Source organism: Dermacentor albipictus, chromosome 10, assembly GCF_038994185.2.
Source record: "Dermacentor albipictus isolate Rhodes 1998 colony chromosome 10, USDA_Dalb.pri_finalv2, whole genome shotgun sequence".
Lineage (NCBI taxonomy): Eukaryota > Metazoa > Arthropoda > Arachnida > Ixodida > Ixodidae > Dermacentor > Dermacentor albipictus.
In genome coordinates this window covers 73,683,672-73,707,225 of record NC_091830.1, presented here as the reverse complement: position 1 = coordinate 73,707,225, position 23,554 = coordinate 73,683,672, and the positions used below count along the sequence as shown (strand labels likewise).

General features: G+C 43.5%; 1 protein-coding gene across 1 annotated transcript in view; it reads right to left on the bottom strand.

Annotated features, from left to right (window-relative positions):
• Window positions 1-1,247: 1,247 nt before the first annotated feature.
• Window positions 1,248-23,554, bottom strand: part of LOC135898140 (lipase member M-like) — a 53,513-nt gene continuing 31,206 nt past the window's right edge. Inside the window, exons 7-10 of the mRNA XM_065426901.2 lie at window positions 19,192-19,344; window positions 15,981-16,052; window positions 11,272-11,340; window positions 1,248-1,628 (exon numbers count right to left, since the gene is read on the bottom strand). Of these exons, the coding sequence (XP_065282973.2) occupies window positions 1,374-1,628; window positions 11,272-11,340; window positions 15,981-16,052; window positions 19,192-19,344 (549 nt within the window). The 3' untranslated portion in view covers window positions 1,248-1,373. The remainder of the gene's footprint in view (window positions 1,629-11,271; window positions 11,341-15,980; window positions 16,053-19,191; window positions 19,345-23,554) is intronic.

The following is a 23,554-nucleotide window of genomic DNA, read 5'->3' as shown; positions in this document are numbered from 1 at the left end:
ACATGCTGACCATGCAAACACTATAGGTAGCGGGAGAACTACCCCCATGGGAATTAGTAGGGTCGTTGTACAGCACGTGATATGTCACCAAACTGCTATCCCTCGACCTTGGTAACGTGTTTCGCGTATTTTTCTCTTCTTAACGCGTGTGATGACGTCAGCTTTATGGTACGTTCATCGGTAACTCGATAAAACTACCAAGATGTCTCTTTCCCACGTTGAGGAATTTCAGGAATGGAATTGAACTGCCCGGCTATTCTCGTAGTTGAAATGGGCTAAGTCTTTTGAATTAAGAGGAATCGAAAGGAATGAAATTGCAGCTATTTCTAATTCCGGGTAATGGAACTGGAATGGAAAGAGGGCGTCCATTCCGCAGCACTGGTCGCGGCTATGCCCTCTCCCCTCATGTAACACCTGTCGCGCCACCTGGGCAACAGGTGTTCCCTCCTCTGCACCGTCGATGTAGCAGCTCGTGGCGTGGCGTCATAGCTAATGGCAATGCAAGTTGAGGTGCTGTTTCGCTACTACAGAAGGCAGACTCCGGTTTTTCATTTTTTATTTCTTTTTCTCAATGGCCCAGTTGACGCTTTCGTGTCAAAAACATTTCCCGGTAGCACAGTAGGTGTGGTGTCTGGGTTCGATCATGGCCGCGGCGTCTGCAGCTCATAGGAGCGAAAGGGAGAAATCCTCATGCACTGTACGACTCAGAATTTTCAATTCCCGTGAACGGCAAAGGATCCTATAGGTGGCGAAAATGAATTCGCAGTACCGCACTACAGTTTTTTTTTTCAATTATGGGGTTTTAAGGGCAAAAACCACTTTCTGATTATGAGGCACGCCGTAGAGGGGGACTCCGGAAATTTCGACCACCTGGGGTTCTTTTAACGTCCACCTAAATTTGAATACACGGGGGTTTTCGCATTTCGCCCCCACCGAAATGTGGCCGCCGTGGCCGGGATTCAATCCCGCGACCTCGTGCTCAGCAGCCTAACAACATAGCCACTATAGCCCATAGCCACACAGCCACATAGCCGCACTACAGTGTTCATCACAATCAGATGTTTCACTGGCATGTTAAATCCCAGAATTTATTTTTGTTAATTAATTGGCCGCTACTCCAAGAATAACATGCTTTATCTGAAAAAAAGCAAGAAAGATGGGCTTCTCAACGTATATAGTGGGCTATAGTTGCGCCATAGATAATCTAGAAAATGAACAACTCACAAATCAATGAAAAAAGGCGTTTATTTTTTCTTCAACACTGAAGCCTCATAGGAATGTTGCTCTAAGTATTGTTACATTTATTTGGAGTTTATTTAGTCAACTTCGAATTGACTTCTTTCTGCAGTTCTGCTGGGTCGTCATTGCACTGGTTAAGCTATCGTGCCGGCGTACTTTTCGATTGTGTCAATCATAATCTTGTGGAGGAAATCTGTTGCTTGGTAGCTCACCAGGTAGTCTAGGTGACGAAAGTCCTTGGGTGGCACCACGTGGTTGAAAAGTAACCTCGGACCCAGCCTTTCAGTGAGAAGAGACACATCTGTCGGATTGGCGACCGTGTCTCCCTCTGACGAGAACAGTGCTAACGGAACTGTAATTTGGTCCACGTCGTAAGCAGGAGGATCTTCCTGCAAGCGCATGCAGCATGAAGACGTAAGCAAAATGAATCAATCACTCAATCAACTCATCATTCAAATAATCAATGAATCGATTGAACAATCAGTTTATTTCAGCACTTTCTTTTTGTGAAAAGCTGAGGGTGGCGACAAAATTCTTAACCGAGGCTTGCCGAGCTTGTCCAAGCCTTGAAAAATATATGTAGGCAGTAGCTCAGTTATATGATACCCCAGTTTCATAGCTATATAATATGGTGCATATTGCAGACATTGCAGATTAGTAAAGGTAACATGAAATGGCTTGCGTAACCGGCATAGTAAACATAATAACCGATTAAAATGAGAATAATATCAATCATTAGATTGCGTAGCGTAGTCATGGAGATATATTCATAAGTAGCTCACGTTATGTAAATAGCAAAACGGAATTTAAAAACGGCATGTGTAGCTGCACCATTTACAGCGTATATGCTCACGTTTTCTTCCATTTTAATTGAAATATTTCAGGGGCCTTTTTAGCCAGTTTTTCTTTATAATGCATCTTAATGATGATGATTCCTATATTTAGTCAGTTAGATTATTGCATTTACCGCTCGTTGTCTTATGCAAAAAACAAATGCTATATATTCCTATTGTTGTATCTAAAATGTAACCGGTTAGCTTCTTTCATTAAGAATTTTGCTTTTGTCTTGTATTTCTTGTGGTGTCTATATAAGCATTACTCACACTGTATACCAAGAAATTTTGGTTTCTAAAAACTTGCCTGCGTCTTCGATTAAACCTTTAACTCTACTTGTACCCGCTTTATATATATATATATATATATATATATATATATATATATATATATATATATATATATATATATATATATATATATATATATATATATATTTGTTAGATCCTTCTTCTATTATAACCTATCGGTATTATCGGTATCTTTAAATGAGATATAAAAAACCAAGTACATAAGTAAATAGCTAAATATATAAATGCACAGTTACATGTGCAGTCGACATGAAAACATGGCCGCGCACAGATATAAAAAATTTAATACAAAAATGCAATGTTTAGGTGCATATGCATAAAGAATGCATATCTCACTTAAATAGCCAGAAAAAGGAAAAACAAAGCGATAGGAAAACAACTCAGACAATAAAACATGGCCGAGTTTTCTTTTTTTTTCTTATTCAACAACTTGCAAAATGTTCAGTCTGCAAAACTATATTGCATGGTGTGTCGTTGCACGTTGATATGTTGACGCGATGTTCAAGTTCGGACACGTTCTAGTATACCAGCGCGTATGCGCGGTCAAACGCAAGGTTCGGTGATAGGTGTTGCGTGGCACATACGCCTGGGTGGCACATTGAGTGCAATGTATTACAAGCTGCACGACGAAGAACAGGAGCATAAGTGCGGGTACTGTTAGGTGAAGCGTCGCAGCAGAGTGTGACATCGTGGTCGGGAATGTCGACTTGCTCCAAGCGGAGGGATGTAGAAGATAGCAGTCGTGGAAGTTCATCGCAGGATGCTTGATCCTTTGCGAGTTAAAACAAGGTGGACAGAACTTGTCGTGGCTTTGGTGGTAATATGACTGAGAGCGTCCGCTGCCCCGTTAAAGCTGCCTTTGACGTATCGTATGTCTGTCATGAATTCGGCAATAAAAGCAAGATGCCGAAGCTCTCTGGGAGTATGGGTGGCACTGTGGGAACGTAAGGCCGAAACAAGCGGTTTGTGGTCGGCAGGAATTTTAAATTGTTGCCCTTCAAGGAAGCACCTGAAATGCCTCACGTCGAGGTAGGCCTCGAGGAGCTCCCGTCTGAAAGTACTGTAACAGCGTTCAGCGTCGCGTAACTTGCGGAAAAAGAAGTAGATGGGGGCCCATGCACCATTAATCCACTGATAAAGAGCGGCTCCCACGGCTTCCGAAGAAGCGTCCACAATAAGGCTAGTGGTAGCGGTCTGTGAATGATGATGTAGGGGGGTGGCTTGTGCGAGCTCGGCCTTAATGGCGGCGAAAGCTTAATCAAGGACCGTGTCCCAGGAAAGTGCTCTACACTAAGCTTTCGAAATGGAAGGGAGTGCTTCGAGAGGCTGCACCAACTTAAGAGCATGCAGGGATAAAACCGCGATAAAAACTGAGTCCGAGAAAATGTCGCGCGCTACGTGTGGGCTTTGGTGGTGGGTAGACGATGATGGCCAAGCAGCGGAGTGATGCCAACATAGGCAAGGTGACGTCCGAGAAAATCGATCTCCGGAACTCCTAACTGACATTTGTCAACATTGATGACGAGATCATAATCACGAGGTCGAGTGAAAAGTTGACGAAGATATGCTTTGCGGGTTTCAGCATCACTGCTGGCGACGAAAAGATCGTCTACATAGGCAAAACAGAACTGTTAGCACCTGGTGACTTCGTCTGTAAAACGCTGAAATCTTTGAGCTGTGTTGCGCAAACCGAAAGGCATGCGTAAACAGCCAAAAAGCCCAAATGGGGCAGTTATAACAGTTTTCGAATACTGGATCGCTCGACGAACTTCGAGGCCCCAGTTGGTGAATGGGCAGTATTAGTATTGTTTTCTTTAAATGAGCTCTGCACTAGAAAACGTCGAGCGTCGTACAGTTTACCAAACAGAATACATAGCGTTGTTGATAAAATATTGCTTCCCCTCGCATGAAAAAAATGCGCTGGCTAAACAATGGGACAAGTATAAATGGAAAGCATATTCGTTTCCAGGGCGAATTTCTAAGCTGGAGGAGCACATAAATAGCGGTGTTCAAATCCATGCGCAAAGCGTAATTCGTTTCACGTGCCCGTGCTCTACTCGAAGCTTGCCGTTTCTTCCATCTACCTTCGCACCATCCCTTCCGAACAGCTCAAGGACCATTGGATCGCCTCGCTGATAGACTTGCTCTCTGATCCATCAGTCGGCCCAACCAACCACTCGCGGGTTGCGTCGTCAAGGCCACTATATAGCCGTTCGCGACGGCCAACTCCACTGATGCAATTAGACCGCCAATGGCCGCCAGTGGTTGCTAGCAGTACCCGACAGTCTGCGTTCTGAAACGTGTTCTTTATTCCACTCTGATCCACAGTGTGCCCACTCGGGAGTATTCAAAACTTACCAGGGCCGTCGACAAATGTACTAGTGACGCAGGATATACAACTACGTTCAGAAGTTCATAGGCTCCTGCACCGATCTTCCACGCCGGAAACCTTGCCCTACCTGGCCGTTCGGGTGCGTCGGCATCAATTTGCCCGACATCTGCTGGCAAGCGCTGGGCCATCGTGGCTGTTGACCACCTCATGCAATACGCCGAAACTGCCGCTCCCAGCGGCTACAGCGCGCGATGTTGCCTGCTTCCAGCTTCGCCGATTCATACTGCTTCATGTTCCACCACAGTAGTTGCTCAGCGATCGTGGGCGTATCTTGTTGGAAGTCGTCGAAGCTATCCTCAAAGAGTGCTACGTTGTGCACCGCACAACTATTCCTTACAATCCGCAGATCAATGGCCTCACAGAACGCTTTAACCGAGCGCTTGGCGACATGTTCGCAATATACGCAGCCCCCGACAACACAAGTTCGGATGCTATTCTGCGCTTCGCAACCTACGCGTACGATACTGCCACTCAGAGCACCACTGGCTTTTCACCATCCTTCTTATAGTACAGCCCGACCCCATCGCATACAGTCGACACAATCCTTCTGTACAAGCCGGATGCATCTGAGTGTGCGCCTATTTCTGCCGCAGCAAGACATGCCGAAGAGTGTCGCGATCTCGCACGGGCCTTTACTTCAAATGAGCAGGAGCGCCAGAAGAGCTTTCGCAGTGGCTCCACTTCTGCACCCACGTTCCTCCCCGGAGCGCTTGTGTGATTCTCGGTCCATTCCAGTGCACCTGGACTCTCATCGAAACTATACTACCCAAGTATGAAGGGCCCTACCAAGTCGTCCAACGCACATCTCCGGTCAACTACGAAATCGAGCCCGTTGAACCGTCTTTGGACATGCGCGGTCATGGATGAGGCGTTGTCAACGTCGACCGCCTCAAGACCTACTATGACCCACCCATAGTGACAAGCTGTTAGGTCGCCGGGTGGCTGCTTTATATATCTCTGGGGTAATTGTAGAGAACTATGGAATGATATACTGGGTCGTCCTCTTCAGCGCTTTTGCTCGTCAATGCCGGTCTTGCTGAGAGACCCTGCCCTGCGCTAACGGTCGGACCCAAACGCCAGTGAATAATAAACGCCTTTGTAACATAATACGTACATACATACATACATACATACATACATACATACATACATACATACATACATACATACATGCATGCATGCATGCATACATGCATACATGCATACATACATACATACATACATACATACATACATACATACATACATACATACATACATACATACATACATACATACATATACACGAAGGTTATATGAAAGTACCCGCACGGTGACTTATAGTATAAGCATTGTATGCTGACCCCGGTTGCTCACCTTTTTATAGCGTAAGAGCGCCTTGTCCTGTCGTCTTTCTTGTGGTTGTCGTTTTGCGCTTAACAAAGTAAACATTACCTTACTAAATGAAACTTTAAATGATGCCTGTTAAGAGGCATCTCTGAAGCAGACCGACCAGTTGATGGAACGATAAATTATATTTAACGAATTGTTAGATTTATTTTGTTCGCGATTTCACTACTGGATGACAGGAGGACACAATGCCTTCGTCCTTGTAACATCGGTGCCTTCACGTCTTAGCCTGAACATCCCGCTGATTTGGAGTTTGAATTTTGGCATAGCTTGTGAACGATGCAGTGCAGAAAAATAAATTGTGGCCTTCTTTTTGGATAAACAGTGTTTTATTGACCGCTACACTTAAAGAGTCCCTGAAACGGTTGGGAGAAATTTTGTAGACGCGCAGGCTACAGCTGCAGCAAATCATTCGCACCACAATTTGTGTGAAGCGTCTGGTATTAAGAGAGTTACCCAAGATTACAAGTTAGCCTCTTGCATAGCCATACGTTTTCTCTTCAACTCTTCGCCGAGTGATGAGGGCTAAGACAAGCTCCGCTTTCACCGCCTCTCCGTCATGATGGGACGTCGTGTCGTCTACTTCGGTAGTCTTGGAGCCAGCTTGCAAAACATCTCCAACCTCTACGCCAGCCGCCAGGCAATCGATCCAAAGCAAGAGCTATAGAAGAAGCGTGCGTTCCGAGCACTCTGTCACAGCGCCGAGCATGTCGGGTATTGCGTTAACCACAGGTGAGCTGGGCATTTCGACGGATGGGGGGAGGCGTAAACTAAAGCCCCTCCTCAGTGAAACTTGGTGCAGAGATGGTCGTGACGTGCGTAAGTTTAGACATTATCAATCGTTTTGTGTGAACCGAACGAACCGCCGTTGCGGCGGTGTTTTGCTGTTGTTGAAAGAACATGTCAGTTGTGAATTGCTTCCCGACTTTTGTGTTTGTTGCGACGATTTTGAAATGGTAACAGTTCGTGCGAATGAGTACATATTTTCTGTGTGCTACAGGCCTCCAAATGGAAATGTTCTTCAGTTCCTTTCTTTTTATGAACAGCTGCTGTCTTTTACTGCAGAAAATAGCAATTACTTGGTGTCCGCTGGTGATTTCAATATCGACATGCTGACCACTTCTGTACCACAAAAAACTATGTTAAATATTTTAGCTTCAAATGGTTATGAAAATTTAATCCGTACGCCAACAAGGATTACATCCGAAAGTGAAACATTGTTGGACTTGCTCATTACAAATGCTGACACTGAAACTGCTACCGCCGGAGTGATGTCACACGACCTTAGTGATCACCTTCCAGTATTTCTTTTTCTAAGAAAACACAACTTTAAGAAGAAGAGGAAGCATGAGTATATCCTATGTCAAAGTATTACTCAAACACGTCTAGATAGCTTCAGAGACGAACTTCTACGGTGCGACCTTAAACAAATTTTAGAAATAGATAACGTCGAAATCGCGTATGGCAAGCTTATTGATGAAGTCTCTCGAATATATAAGAACCATTTTCCAGAAAAAAAGCTCAGGCTCGGTAAAAAATTACGGAAGCCGTGGGTAAGCCCCGAATTGCTAAAACGTATTAATTATAAAAACGCGCTCTATCACAAGTTCGTCAAGACTAAGGATCCAAGTATATTAAAGGAATACAAGTCGTATAGAAACAAGCTAAATAAGGAACTAAAATCCCATAGGAAGTCCTATTTTCATGCAGAATTCGAGGGTTGTTTGAACAAACCTGATACCTTATGGAAAAAGTTAAATGATGTCTTGAATCGTCGAAAATCAGCTCCGCGAATACAAACCCTAATACTTGGTGGGAGTGAAGTATCGGGAAGTGCTCTTGCAAATGTTTTTAACGATTACCTTGTAAACTTTTCTGGTGGTAATGCGTCGTCTGACATTAGTGAATTTATGCCGAACAGAAATTCATCTTCACTCTTTCTTCATCCCTTTACTGAGCATGAGGTGACATCAGTTTTCCTTTCACTAAAAAATAGCTCAAGTTGCGATGCAGAAGGCATGCAGGTTCGCCCTATCAAATATGTGCTTAATATCATTTCCCCGTACATTACCTATATTTTTAATTTGTCTTTGTCAAGCGCTATCTTTCCTAAACGGATGCAAATAGCCAAAGTGTCTGTATTGTTCAAGAAGGGTGACGTTAATGATACTAAAAATTATAGACCCATTTCTATATTACCTGTTTTTTCGAAGGGTCTAGAAAAACTAATACTAATGCAGGTTTCGAAGTTTTTTGACAAGCACAGCCTAATTTCTCCAGCCCAGTTTGGATTTAGAAAACGACGGTCTACAGAATTAGCACTACTCCATCAAAAAGAGTTTATTTTATCGCAATTTGAAATTAGAAACATTGTCTTTGGTATTTATATTGATTTCACTAAAGCATTTGATTGCATCCTTCACTCTGTTCTTCTTGATAAGCTTGAAACCTACGGTATTCGAGGGCACTGTGGAAGCCTTATAAAATCTTATCTTGATAATCGCTATCAATACGTTGAAATAAACAATAGCCGCTCAAATTTGAAGCATATCACCAGAGGCGTTCCTCAAGGTAGTATTCTTGGCCCGTTCCTGTTTATCATATATATAAATGACTTAGTAAATATCTATAAAGATGCGAAATACGTAGTGTACGCAGACGACGCCAGTATATTTTTTTCGTCACCTGACTCTAGTAGCCTTGAGAATAAAGCTAACACTGCTCTGAAAACTCTTCATGTATGGTCAAAACAAAACTGTCTACAAATCAATATAAACAAAACAAAAGCAATAATCTTTAGGCCAAAATCTAAGCAAATAACCAGTTCCATCAACCTTGTTTATGACGATGTAAACCTAGAAATTGTAGATAGTTTTAAAATACTTGGCGTTATTTTCACACAAAATATGCTTTGGGACATGCACATAGAATCGGTATTGGGCAAATTATCTCGTGTAGTTGGGATGATGGTGAGGCTGAGACCTCTTTTACCTTACAGAATCAAGGTTCTTGTTTATAACACCCTATTTTTTTCTACACTTTATTATTGTCTGCTCGTTTGGGGTACCACATCACATACGAATCTAGAAAAGATACATATACTTCAGAAAAAATTTTTGCGAATACTATTTAACCTGCCTTACAATGCCCACACATCAGACTTATTTCAGATAGCAAATGTAATACCCGTTTTTAACCTTTATAATTACAAGTTAAGTCAAGCTTTCAAACGGGAGGTAAAAGAGAACTTAAAGTTTCTTCACGAATTATCTAATCTCACCAGGAACACACATTCTTACATTACAAGGTGTACGGAACAGTGGAAGGTGGTCACTCCGCGTGCCAATTATTCTACACAAAAGATATCATACACACTACCAACACTTTTAAATTTGTTTCTGAAATCAGGTCTTGACATTTATATAACTGGTGTACGAGCTTTACGTGAACATTTTGTCATTCAATCTTTCTTAAATAATTGAAGAGCGTTTTTCAGATAAGTTGTGTTTTTTGCGTTTATATTTGTGCATATTTCACATATAGTCAATTGTTATTTATATATATGCCTCCTGTGCAATCGCTGTTTGCCTTGTAAAGGAGGCTGCGGGCTCTAGTCAAGTCGCTTGCCCAAAGCGACTTTTACCCGCAGTCTCCTCCATCACTGATGGAAATAAAGAAGTTATTATTATTATTACTATTGCTGCGACGAAGATGCTTTAGCGTAGTCTTAGGTGAGCGGCCTGATTGATCTGTACGGTTCAGCCACCTGGTGACACAAGAGATTAGCCAGCCAAACAAAGCGCTAACATTGCGCTAACCATGTTTAAAACGTTTTACCATTTTGATAAACAACGTGCTCACAATGCCGCTCCTGTCAACCATTTGCACCAGCAGCAAAGTGGAATACACTTCGCTCCTGCTATATAAGTTCTGTGTTTGCTTGTGCTCCGTGCCACAAGGTGATTGCACCGTGCAGACTGTTCACGTTTGCACGTACGCTCATGCCGCGAAACGCCCAGGCTCAGTCCGCTTGCGCTTGAATTTACCTGAATACCGGAGACGCGAAACACTATTGTGGTAGGAACCCTCCGGCGTACAGCGATGGGCCTCAAACGCGTAAATCCTGGTGCCGATCGGATGCCGACACCCCGATGCACTGCAGCCGCTCCGCTTGTCTGCTGCCCTGCAGCTGGACACGATGTCGCAGCTTTACATTATGCCAGTCGCTACATTTGCAGCCTACGACGTAGCAAGGGCAAACCTGGTACTGTACTCTCGAAAAGAAAAATCGAGCACAACACTGACCACGGAGCTCTCAACAACACGGAGAACGCTGCAACACAAGCAGATAACACTTTCTGTGTGCCGGAAGACTTGAATCTAGTGATAAATTTTCTGTGCATTCCTAATTGGAATAGCGGAAAGAGCCGATTGCAGCACATGTGGTGTTGAAGAAACAATTGAACATCTCCTGAGTGACCGCGCAGCATACGAAGATGAGAGGATTGCCCTTCAGACAGCTTAAGGGTACTTAGATGACAGGCCTTTCAAAGAAGAGAGGATCTTAGGCGCCGTGGCCTCGTGCATCTGCTGTCTACTACAAACCACAAAAGCGCTGCTGCGTTTGTTAAAATAAGACAGCCTATATCACCGCTTGTGAATCACACAACAATGAACGCCTGTGCGTCTACCTGTAAAAAGTGTGAACTCCTCTCTTTCTTACCCCATTTCAATCCCTTTCTCCAGTGCAGAGTAGCCTAGCGGGCTCAGCCTCATTAACTTCCCTACCTTTCCCTTATGATTTCTCTCTTTCAGAAGACATTGTTGTTTTTAGATTACTGCCATGGTTTACGTTCACCGGGTCATTCATAGCAACGCCTGGTAGCGACGATACATGCTGCATCTATCTTGCTTGTTTACTTTCTTGCCTGTATGACCTCTAAGCGACGCGTGGCAGAGCGTGACGGTGAATTTTCTTTTGTGACTAAACTACATTTGGTAGTTTGTGCGCGTCCTGTTACACTGTTGTTCTGTTCTCACCGTTTTTCGGCTTTTATAACCTTTGAACATAAACGGCCAACTAGCGCGAAACAAACAATTCCTTACCTGTCCATAGCGATCTTTGTTCTTGGAGGCACCATAATTATACATAAGAAAGTCTTTTTCTCGATTGATCTGCAATAGATAAGAAGAAACGTAAGATTATATGTTGTAGTTGCAGGTTAGGGTGTCATGAAAGCACATTAGCGTAGTTTGGTAAAGATTACATGAGAACTCTTCTTTAAAAACAACGGGCTGCAAGGCTTTATTTCTTAATTAATGCGAAGCTTTGCTTGCCCGCCCTCCCTGATTCGGGGTGGCTGCTGCTTCGTCAGTTGGTACCTCAAAGGATACAATTACTGTTATACATGTTACATACATTACGTATATGTTTCATGTGTACAGAATACGAGTAGCAGGAAACGGCCTCGTATACCGTATACCGAATAATTAGCAGAGCCAGTAATCGCGCCTCTGTTCAGCGTAGTACGTAAACAAGAAAAATCTTGCATAAGGTCTGTCCAAATGTTAGCTCGCCGGTGTCTCTGAAGTACACAGAGCTGTTAACAGGAGTAGGCCTTAAATTGGATATTTTTTTTCTCATTCAGTTAATTTATTTTTAGTTGTTCCGCATGCAGCCATATGTGCATGGGACCATTTTTCGCCAATAATCCAGAATGGTACGCGCCGCAGATACAAAAGAAGCACAGAATCTTTAGCTGAAGCTGGATGCGTGTCGTAGCTTCTGCGCGTTCACCTGTCATCACTATTACACCCTATCTCATATTGGCTTTGGATTAGTGGCATCGCTACGTAGGCATTCGACACTGTGCACTCGTCTGATTTGGTGTTTGAATTTCGGCACAGCTTGTGAGTAGAGTCTTACATAAGCATAAGCTTTGAATCACAATAAAGCTTTGACCTGAGTTGTGGGTAAACTTAGGCATTTCATGAGATTGCACTTCGCCGAGCTGTAAAATAAACAATATCGCACGCATCGCCAATAGTTGTAAAGCATTCAATTAACCGCTTCGCAACAAGGATCGCTGCACATCGCTTCCAACATGTGCTCTGGATCTGCATATTCTTTTCTTTGATTATGTAGGGCAAAGGTTTGCTCAAGGACAGTACGTTGTCATTCAAATTTTTCTGCTTATAAGACAGAGCATATAGAGGTACATCGACAACTACCTAAGGTTGTGGTAGGCCAGCTCAAAAGAAGAAGCTTGAGAAAATCAAAGCAGCCGTTGAGCGTCACGCGAATATCATGAGTCAAAACATCTGTTTGCTTTACAGATTATTATCATCGTCATCGCCATCCTTAGCCTATCTTTACGTCCACTGCAGGACGAAGGCCTCTTCCAGCGATCTCCATTTACCCGTGTCTTGCACAAGCCGATTCCGACTTCCGCCTGAAAATTTTATGATTTCATCACTCCACGTAATTTTCTGCCGTTGTCGACTGCGCTTCCCGCCACATCGCCCCACTGCTACTTCCTAACGTTACGGCTAACTTTTTCCGTTTCATCGACCTTTGCGTGGTTCTTAACTTGCTCTCGAGCTTCTTTGTGAACCTCCAAGTTTCGGCCTCATATGTTAGCGCTGGTAGAAAACACTGATTTTAAGGTTTTTCTTTCAATGACAGTGGTAAGCCTCCAGTCAGGATTTGGTAATGCCTGCCCTATTTGTAATGTTCGAGAAGTAAATAATTAAATAGGACTAATCCTGTATTTGGGGACGAGGCAAAAATGAGATGAATATCTCCAAGCGACGCCAGACAACATTACCTTGGTTCTGTCTAGTTACGTGGCATTTGCATACCATTAAGGTTTGCCTAAAGGTACGTAGAGCACCCTGTATGTGTAGTGATGTAGTGGCGGTTTCACAATTGTACCAGTGTGCGGCGGAAGAAGTTCAATCAGTGCATTCCGAGCGCTCTAGCTGCGGTTGTGAAATCTTCTTTCCGAAAGGTCGCGCTTCAGATCGATAGGAGGTTCACAAAGCTGTGCTGAAAATTTTGCCAACCATATGGCTACGCATTCATTGGCAATGTTCGTACTGTGCGCGTGACGGAGTGATTTGTTCTTCCTTTATATCTTTTGTTCTCTTCCTTTATGTCCTTTTTGGATTTCTCTTTCTTTTTTTCTCTCCTCTGCAACTGTGATCATGGTGTTCCTTTTCGAAGACGATTGCTAGCCCACTTTTCTTTCTCTTTGTGAAGTTTGCACATGCTTACATGATTCATAATAATATTTTAGTTATGATTTAACAATATGCAACACAGTTGGGCTCACTGTCTCTAATTTGTGTATCATTCCCGTCCTTCATAAACCGGCTTGTGGCGTCCTTTTACAGGAGATACTGACCGCCCAACGGGTGCACTGGGTAACCTACGCCACTTTTGCAAACGTTAGACGGCGTCAATATATTCCAGGTCCTTTAGCGCCTTGCTCACGAGGGTGGCACTCTATCTCGCTGTCTCTCTTTGGAGGGGTGGGCGGCAACGTTACAATTTCAATATTAGGCACGTGCTACAGTTAGAAGACTCCAGGTTAAACTTGCCTACCTGGGGTTTTTAAAGCGAACCTAATGAATGTTTTGAACTTCTCCCCCACCGAAATACGGCCGAAAGAGACGGTAGGCCTAGCTTGCCAACCACCGCGATCACGGTCGACGGCGCCTTGTATCTGGCCGCAGCTCATCATAGTGCACTTATTTTATTACGATTTCAATAATATAGATACTCCAGTCACATTCCTGCCGTCACCACCGGCGTCACTGCAGCCGTGATGTTTCGTATAAAGTCAAAGCACGATAACGTCATCGCCGCGCGCCCTATGCTGTGTGCGCCAGTGAAACCTGCGTAGGTCACCCGACGATCACCCGGCGAGGGTCATCCGGGGTGCAAGGGAGGAAAGCGCGGAGGAAGCGCGCCGTCTGTCCCCCGGGCGAGGCATAGGGGCGGGGGGAGGGATGAGGGGGGAGGCGCGTTCTTCTCCGGCGGCTGCTGCGTACGGTGCGGCCGGGCGAGCTCGCCATCTTGAAAGCGATCTGCGATTTGGACGAAGTGCACCGAGTGCTGGTAGCTTCGTATGTGCTTTGCTTTCAAGTTCGCGTTGAAGCGAGAAGCAGCACGAACGCCACTGCACTCGCTGCTGCTTGTGCGCTGCTGGATGCGGCCATCTGATCACTCTGGCCACAGTGCAATAGTACCCCATGTATAGGTCGTTTGTTCGGCGTCCTGCATTTAACGGTTCTGCACATTTTGGCCACCAAAGCACCTGACAATTCCGATGGAGCGGTCGAGAGTGGACTTGCACTAGTTGTATATAGTGAATGGGCAAATGAAAGAACACAAAGTAATCAAAAGAATCCGGTAAACATAACCCGCTATTTCATTAATAGGGCGGCGTAGATCAGAGACAACCATGCTTACATGTGCTGGTCTTACGTAAGAATTTGTTTGTTTTATTACTTAGAGCAAACGTTCGCTTACTGGCACTACTGTCACTCAGCATGTATTCTTTATATAAGCCCGTATGCCGGTACTTCATTGCAGCACCCACATAAATATCCTCTATATATATCTCCAAATATAGCAGCAACTGATGTTTCAGCGTTTCGATGGATCAGTTGTCACGGGTGGATCATTTGTCCCCTTGATTCGCACTATATCCGGTGCTTGTTTGCGCTATGTCAGGTACCGGCCATTCTTGCAAGACTGCAGCAAGTGGCCAGAAACGATGTGAATACTACGAAAACGAGGGCATGAAGACATTTTTGGTACGATCCACGCACGAGGTGAGCACTACACGGCAAGAAAGCCACCCCGCCGAACCGGCGAGGGCAGGTATTTAAACATATGCTTTGAAAATAAACATAAATTTCCTGAAGCAAATTTTGTATAATGCAAAAAATGAAAACAAAAGAACAAAGAAATAAAACGAAAATGTTCCGTTTTCTACAACAGAAAATTTCGTTCAGTGGTACAATTTCTAATTTCTCAAGTTATTTCCCACCAACCTTTTTCCTCACCTAAAATAATCTTTGCAATGTGCCGTACTTTTATAGGAATCATAAGACCAGAAAGAGATAATAGAAAATTCACGGTGATACTCCGAGAAGATAATACAATAATCAGGATGAATAAAATGATCCGACTGACGGAAATATGAGTATCAGTACTCTGCACGCTAGCTTTTTTTCTTCTTTGTAGAGCCTGAAAACTTTAATGCGTTGAGATTTCTTTTTTTCTACTCAAAAGAACACGTAAGACTCACTAGAAAATATCCTGGCCGGATTCTGAACTGAACGCGACCAAGAAATCTGCTCGAAAAGTTAGGAAATTAAACAAATTTGTCCTCACTGATTTAGTTAGCATAAATGTTTAATCTTTCGAGCCGTACCTTCTGCCCTCTGGTCGAAGTAAACTTGCATTGTGGTGCAGCCGTGCAAAACTTTGAATACTTTGCTAAGCGTCTTTATGTAAGACGCATGCTTTCTTTACCGTTGCTTACGCGACAGCTTAAGACTTTTTTCTGCTGAGAATGCGGCCATTCGGGTGCATGATAAAAGACACAGCCAGAGTCTATCAAATATTAACCAGAAAGTACACGCGTCGTATCAGTATATATAAGATGGCGTTAGGTGGTCAGGGGCATGCAGCTAATCTTCACGGATAGGATCCAGTTGTTGCAATGATCCTGCTTCCAAGTGAAGGAAGATATAGCAGAAAACATCGTTATAGCGTCATATATGCTTCTTTTATTTCTTACCTGCACGAAGTGTCGTAGATTTTGATACGAAGTCCCAATGGCATAATGTGACAGCACTACAGGTATTCTCGTCTGAAACAAATGAAACAATTGCAGGAGCCAACTGAAACTGCCCATCTGCTAATGTCGCACTTAATGGAAAAAACATATTTGTCTTATTGGCGTGACTGAATAATAATTACATCCCGTTACCAAACAGATTTAACAACTTAGACATGCACTTCGAGTGACAGAAAGACGAACATCAGGAAAACAAACACCAGCATGATACGTGCAACACTAACCTAATTCAACATACAGAACCAGATCGTTGGTTAAAATAAACGTAAAGTGCTTTGTTCTGTTGGCATATGCGTGCTTGGCTATTCACAGCTCCAAAATCAGTCAGTTATTGTGCGACAGTCGAAATATACGAAGACGTCTACGATATCCAGGTTCACGGCGGCTGTTTCGCTTGGCCTCTGCTCGAGTCTCTATTTGACGTCAGAGAATCGAGGTGGCTCATCGAAGCAGATGCCGGTTACCTTATCTTGATCGGTCTCAAGGATTTCAGTGACGAAGCCGAGGAAATAGTTGCACTATGCCTGCAAACCGCCAACTTGGCAAGCAAGCCGCATCGCGTTCTTTTTAAAGACAAAAAGCCTTTCAGTCAAGCCGGAGGCTAAAAAAGAAAAGTGTGCGTAGAGGGCCACCGAAAAGTGCCAGCTCTCGTTCGTGGCGTCGCACCACCGCTACAGCTACGATACTTGACTGTTTTGGACCTTCATAGGCTTTTCAGCAGCGTGACTCGCGTTGTAGCACATCACATAGCATCCCACCACATATATGCCCTGATATCTGTCGTGCTTTGAGAAGGTAAGTACGGAGTTGAAGGAAAAAACAGTCAGAAAAAACAAAGGACAAGAGGACAGGTTCACACCACAACGACTGTCGTTGTGGTGTGAACCTCTCCTCTTGTCCTTTGTGTTTTTGACTGGTTTTTTTTTCCTTCAACTATGTACCAACTGGCCTGGATTTCAACCATCCTATAAGTACGGATATTGTGCTCTGACAGAACGACGGTTACCTAGTCAGTGTGTTTGGAATAAAAACAAACACGCACTCAGTCTGTGAATCCAGGTTCATCTTTCTCTCTACAGTTACCTGATCCGTGTAGTAAAGTAGTCTGCGCCCCATGAGCGGCGCTACTCGCGCTCAATGTACGCAATGTTATAGGTGAGGTTCAGGCTTGCGGACGCAGAGGACACCCGCCACCCGTAGAAAGCCTCAAACCCTATGGAAACGCGAGAAGCGAATAACAACCAATCGGACCAAGCTGAGCTTCTTCAGCTAGGTTTCTGAAATTTAGCGCGGGCATCCTTTTGAGCAATGTCATTTGTGTTAGTGCTACTGCATGGTTTAGGGAACGAATGGAATCAATTGTGATCGAATTTGCTAGCGTTCGCAGCGTTGGCAAGCAAGCTAGCAGCGCAGTGGCCAGGCCGCACGCTCCAAATCTAGGACGAGCGTTGTTTGCAGTTGCTTCTAAATTTTTAGCGAGCGAATAAACTGTCGACTCACCACGGTGAATGAGAAAACAGCACATTTTGCTTACAGCTGCTAAACTAAAGCATCCCGTCAAAACGATATATCGCTTCATAGCATAACATGTATCATCATCGGCTCAACTTGTATCCGCTGGTTCTCGGCACGGCCGCTAGGGGGGGGGGGGGATCGCGAATATGGCATAAATATGCATTGTCATTATTGTCACCTCAATACTTCTAAACTTTAGTTACATGGGGCTTACCAGTAAACAGTCGAAATGCATAAAGACAGATTTTTTTCTCGATAATTCTAACATACTACGAGCATGAGCACAACGAATATATTTCTAATGTTTAGGTGAAATTGTTTTGTGTATGAAATAACCACCGTTATGATTTGTAAATTTTTGTGCAGAGATTCGTGATTTGGTCTGTGAGTTCGTCTTTGTCGCTTACGTAGACAATGTTCTCTCCTTTACTGGGGCCTTTTTGGCTCCACTAATGTCTAACGAATTGTCCGCTTCAGTCATCAATTTTAATAAGAGGATTTACGAATCTAGGATTCATATTCATGTTGTCACTTGTGTAGACGTGTGCTTACATATCAAATAAAGAAAAGCTATTCAGAGAGGTGTTGAAAACTAGATCAAGCAACCGAAAGCGCATGCGGTGAAATATAAGGACCAATATATTGCAGTCATTAGCATAACGTTTTACTAGTGCGAAGCCTGTTGAGCATCCATGTTCGTGGACTATCCTAAGAGATACAAAAGTAAAAGAAACCAATGCGAGATTCCTTGGTGGGATGGCCGCATGCTAATTTACAAATAACAAAATAATGTCAAATATTTTATGTAGACGTCAATGTTCGATAATAAACGCTGCCACATTTAAAAAATAACTTACATTATGTATATAGGATCTCTAGATTTAACAAAAATAACTCTGCGTCTTTGGCGAAACAAGGACATTCCGAGATCATAAGTAGCACATCATAAATGTCACAGGACTGCGCGGCACAGGGAGCACAATCACAACGTTAGCTGGAGAAGCGGCTTTGTAGGAGACCGTCGTAAGCAGATGGAAGACGGTAAATGCAAGAAGTGAGTATACGGAAAGTAGGGTGTTAATTTGCACGCATTTATTGGAACGCACTAGGCTTGCTTTATGATCTGAAAAGTAGGTCGCGAAGGACATGCGGCTCACTACAGGTACTTCGTTGGTTACAAACACAAAGTCCAAACAAGACCCCGTGCCCGAAGAGCGGCATTGCGTATTAGACGAATATAAGGCGCCGAAGTCCTCTTTCACACATTTACACCATCGTTTTCACGAGAGCAACTGAACTGAACAGCGAGGTGGGTCTTGTGCTGCTCTCTGCACAGCGATCTGCTGCGCTCGACGTTGCCTGGTTGCAGCCGCGCGTAACTCAACGACCCCATGCTTCAGCCGCGGTTCGCACCTTGTGTGGAGGCGCCATAACGTGCGTGGAAGAGTAAACACAGATATCTACGATAAGCTGATGTTCTGAAGTATTCAAAAGGCATCCGAAAAATATTCGCATTTACGAATGGTGGCTATTCGATTCGAAGAGCGAATCGAACAGGACAGTACTCGATTGTTTATTCTAAATATTCGAATATTTGCACATCCCTAAAGTGTACTACAGATCGAAGCCGCCGTACCTCGTTCAGCTGTTCAGGACTGCTCAATAGCGTAATTGCTAGAAGCAGGCTGCATGGTTGCCCTTGAAGGACGCCACATACGAGCTCAACCAGGGCCCTTGGGGCTTCGGGTAGGTACAAATAACCGCTGTCTCCACGAGGATCCAGAAGAAGCTGCGTAGAAAGGCGTCAGTCATTCACGTTAGACATCAGGAGAGGCTGTTCGTTCACTGTGCTCGCTTCGAATGAATGAAATCACAGTGAATTAAATTGTTGCACCCAGTTTGTCACGCGAAAGAACTGTATTTACCACCTTACACAGATAACAAAGCGTTTAAAATATGACATGTTTGCGGTACAAATATTCAAACATCTATGTTTTCAATTCACTACTATAGTGCATTAAAAACACCTCATAGTACCAAACAGCTTTATTTCTGAAAGAATCCCGGAAAAAAGGAAATTCCGAGTTATACACGTTCTAAAACGGCAGGGGTACCCTTCCACCCGAATTGCAATAGAACATGCAGTAAAAACACGTATTTGACGAAATGGGACGTTTTGTGTAGTGTTCGCTGCTACACGGAACACGTAGAGCAATTATTCAGCTAATTCAGTTGCAAGGTAAAGAATACATTATGGCTGTGAAAGAACTGAAAAAAAGAGTCAGTTTCTCTCATAGCTGAAATTGAATCCCTTTTATATCACCTTTAATAATAAGTATTGACTGACAGTCGATAACTGTGTCAAGTTAGGTAACATTTGCCTAGTTGCGGGCGCTTATCTGAATTTTCTATACGAATCGATTAATGAGAACACATTCTCATTAATCGATTCGTATCGATTAATTCGGAAATGCCAATTCCCAATTTCCATTCGTTATTTCTGAATATTGCAACCTAGCAAAATGTCAGCAAACAAGCGCCATTTAAAGCATTTTTATTTTCTACGTTTCCTAAACAAAGTATCTCAAATAATGGGAAGTGAAACAACGACAAAAGTTATCGAGGACACGCGAGAGTAAAATGGTGTAAAAAGAGCTTTGTGTTCGCGTTTGCTGCGGAAGCCTACATGACAACCTGTGATTTTTGCTTGTGTGTCTTGCAGTGCTTTCGGCAGTTTAGTCATGAAGTAGTTTTATCTATTAGGATACAACCAGTGTTGTTTCTTTCACAATTGGTCCATTAACACGTGTATGTGGCACACGAGTCCTTCAGCAGCTTTCTTTTCTTTTTTTCACGGCCTTTAGTTTTTTTCATGCCAACATTTTTTGTTTGTTTTAGAAAACATACAACAGCAGTAATTTCTTTGAAATGTTGTTGACAACCACAGTCCCAATTAGTTATTTTTTAAACATTATTCTTTCTCATTGACAGCTGGATTTACTGTGCTTATGACTAAATGCGCGATACACAATTATATAGAAATATATATAGTTGCTTTATGTGTGCGCACCTGCATTAGACTATTCAACATAAGAGTCGACATGCGATACTGACTATTCATATTCTATTCTTCTGAAGAGAACGTTGATATTGCCTCAACTCCCCGTATTTCAGAGTACTCCAGGTTTAATGGGAACAAAATCAATATAGTCACACTAGGTTTGCGCACCTTCTAGGGAACCTTCATGTTCACACGGTATCTATTATCTGTTTTGTCAGATAGGCGCTCTTTGTTGTGAAAATAATTAAATAATCGGGTCAAAGCCTATGCGCATATCAATTCTTGGCATTGCAGAAAGAAAACATTTGCTAAAAAGGTTATGGAGTTTTACGTGCAAAAACCACAATCTGATTACGTGGCACACCGTAGTGGGGAATCCGGAATCATTTGGACCACCACGGGTTCTTTAACGTGCACCTAAATCCACGTACAGGAGAATTTTCACAATTCGCCCCCCATCGAAATGCGGCCACCGTGGCCGGGATTGGATCCCGCAACCAAGAAAGTTCTTGGATGGTTTCTGGTGCAACGCAGCCCGTCGGGCGTTCCGTCAACTTCTTCAAGGTATTTGTATTGATTAGCAATACTCCTCACCCTGAAGCCGTCATCATTATAAAGAGGGCTCAATTTACTCTCAACTGAATATTCGTAAAGCGTTGGTTAGAGCTGGTTGGAACTCCATACCTGACAAACTTTTAGCGCAGAATTTTTGGGATATTCTGGATCTGTTGCTTTTTATTTGTCACCGCTATAGGGAGCGCTTCGTACGCATCATCATCTTTTTTTCAATTGTTTGTTTTCTTTTTGCCACTCAATTGTATTCTTCAACTGATTGACATATGTATGCCCTCACTCCTGCAATATCTTGCTATGCAAGATGGCAGTATATGTAAATAAATAAATAATAAATAAATAAAATCACTAACGTCATCATCTTTATCAGCTTATTTCTAATGCCAACTGCCAGTACGAAGGCCTGTCTCAGCAGTCTCCGATTACAGTTGTCTTGCGCTACCTGGTTTCAACTTGCACCTGCAAATTTCCTAACTTCGTAAACCCCCCTGACTCCACGTGCCCTTCCCGTAATCAGTTGCGCAAAACACTATGTGCGCAGTTTGTTGAAAGTAATATAATTTAAATTACCGCTTCATAAATAGCAAGAAGTCTGGTGAATGTATCTCTGTGTCTCCACAGATGTAATAAATTCTGAAACACCGGCACGCGACATGTGGGGTTGTGAGCGGTTGTTTCACAATCGCGTAGCTGTATCGTGACCAAGAGAGGAACTCACAAGAGTGACTTTTGAAGAGGTAAAAAACTCCCGCAGAACCCATCCTACCATTATCGCCCAAGTTGATGCCAGATCACACACAGACACACACGCACTGTTGAAGTGACACACACGTTTATATAATTTTCATTTTATCGTCTATCAGGCTCATAATGAGCCTCGGGGCTTAGTGAATATTAAGGTATGATGAGGATTTCAACGCTTTCAAATGTTGTATACCTCTCGCAAAGACATGTGGCGCCTCCTGTCACTGCTGCAGGTATGGAATCTGCCACGGAGGGTTCTAACACCCTTGCCACCTTCAAGAACTCTGAAAACCATTTGTTTGCAGGAGTCAATGTGTCAATGTTGAAGCCCTTCGTCGCTGTCGTGAGCATTAATCGACTTCTCTTTGGTGCAGTACTGAAGCACTAAGTTCAGTGTGCTGGGTGTGGCACCTGGTGTCTGGTTTTATTTGTACCTGTTAAGGTGAAGGCCTTCCTGTTCGAAGAACATGAAGTTACTCGCAATTCCACCACCTCTCTCTTCTATCGTACTTCATTTTCCCTTCCTTTCCTAGTGAGAAGCACTTCGGGTTTGATTCTGCACGTTGCCTCCTTAGTCGTACGTATTCCGCGCCCATTTCTCAACGGTTGGTGTGGTGCCAAAAAATGGTGCTCGCTCCACACGCTAAATTCTTTTTTTTAGTGCGTTAGCAAACCTAGGCTACTTCGCGGACTCTTTTGGACTATCTACCTACCTATGTTTCTATGTTTTATCTAATCTTTTTTCCGCCAAGATGGGACACATTGTAGTACATAGTCGAATGGTTAGAGCATCACGCCGCTGTGCTGGGGAACAAGGTTTGAAACCAACCATCGGGCGAACTTGAGTTACTGGATATGCAGCAATGTTCACACATGTACTGCTCTTCAACGAGCCTCGTTGCCTCCAACATGGACCAATGTAGATGCGGGGCTGGTTAGGTACCGCTCCCGAAGAAACTCTGTGACACCCAATTCGAGCACTGGGTGCGCCCCACTCGGTTCGTGCTGGTCTTCAATGAACTTCTTTGATGCCAGCAATAGGGTCACTGGGTGTGTGCTAGTAGGCGTGTGCCTCACTACAATGACGAAAAACATCCTTGAAATTTGTCCGATGCAGGGAGGAATCAAACCCGCGTCACACGGGTTCCTCAAACATAGTAAACCGACGTTTGTGCAGGATGTGCCATAAATGGACTGCGCATATTGTTGCTTTTGTCGTTGTCCTGAGTGGCTGTAGCACATACCCACAGTGAGAGATTGCCCATGAATTGGATGGTTAAACTAAGTGTATAAAAAGAACAATTTGAACGTTGGAGCTTAAAAAGTAAACTTCTTGTTTGGGGGAAAAACAATCAGATAAAACCGTGCATAAAAATCTAATAATATAAAATAAATTTAAAAAGCCACGCCGAGGAGAGAGAACGATCAGTCTAAGATGGTAATCGATTGGTTTCAATTAGGTAATTTTGGATTTCCAAGCAAACATTTCCTTGACTGAACCCAATAATGGAACCTCCAAAAGATAGGATCACAGGCACTAATAAATTTAGGCCAATGTTGCGAAGGGAGATTTCCAGTAGTCGTTTTCTCAAAACAAGAAAACGCCTGCAAGACAACACGA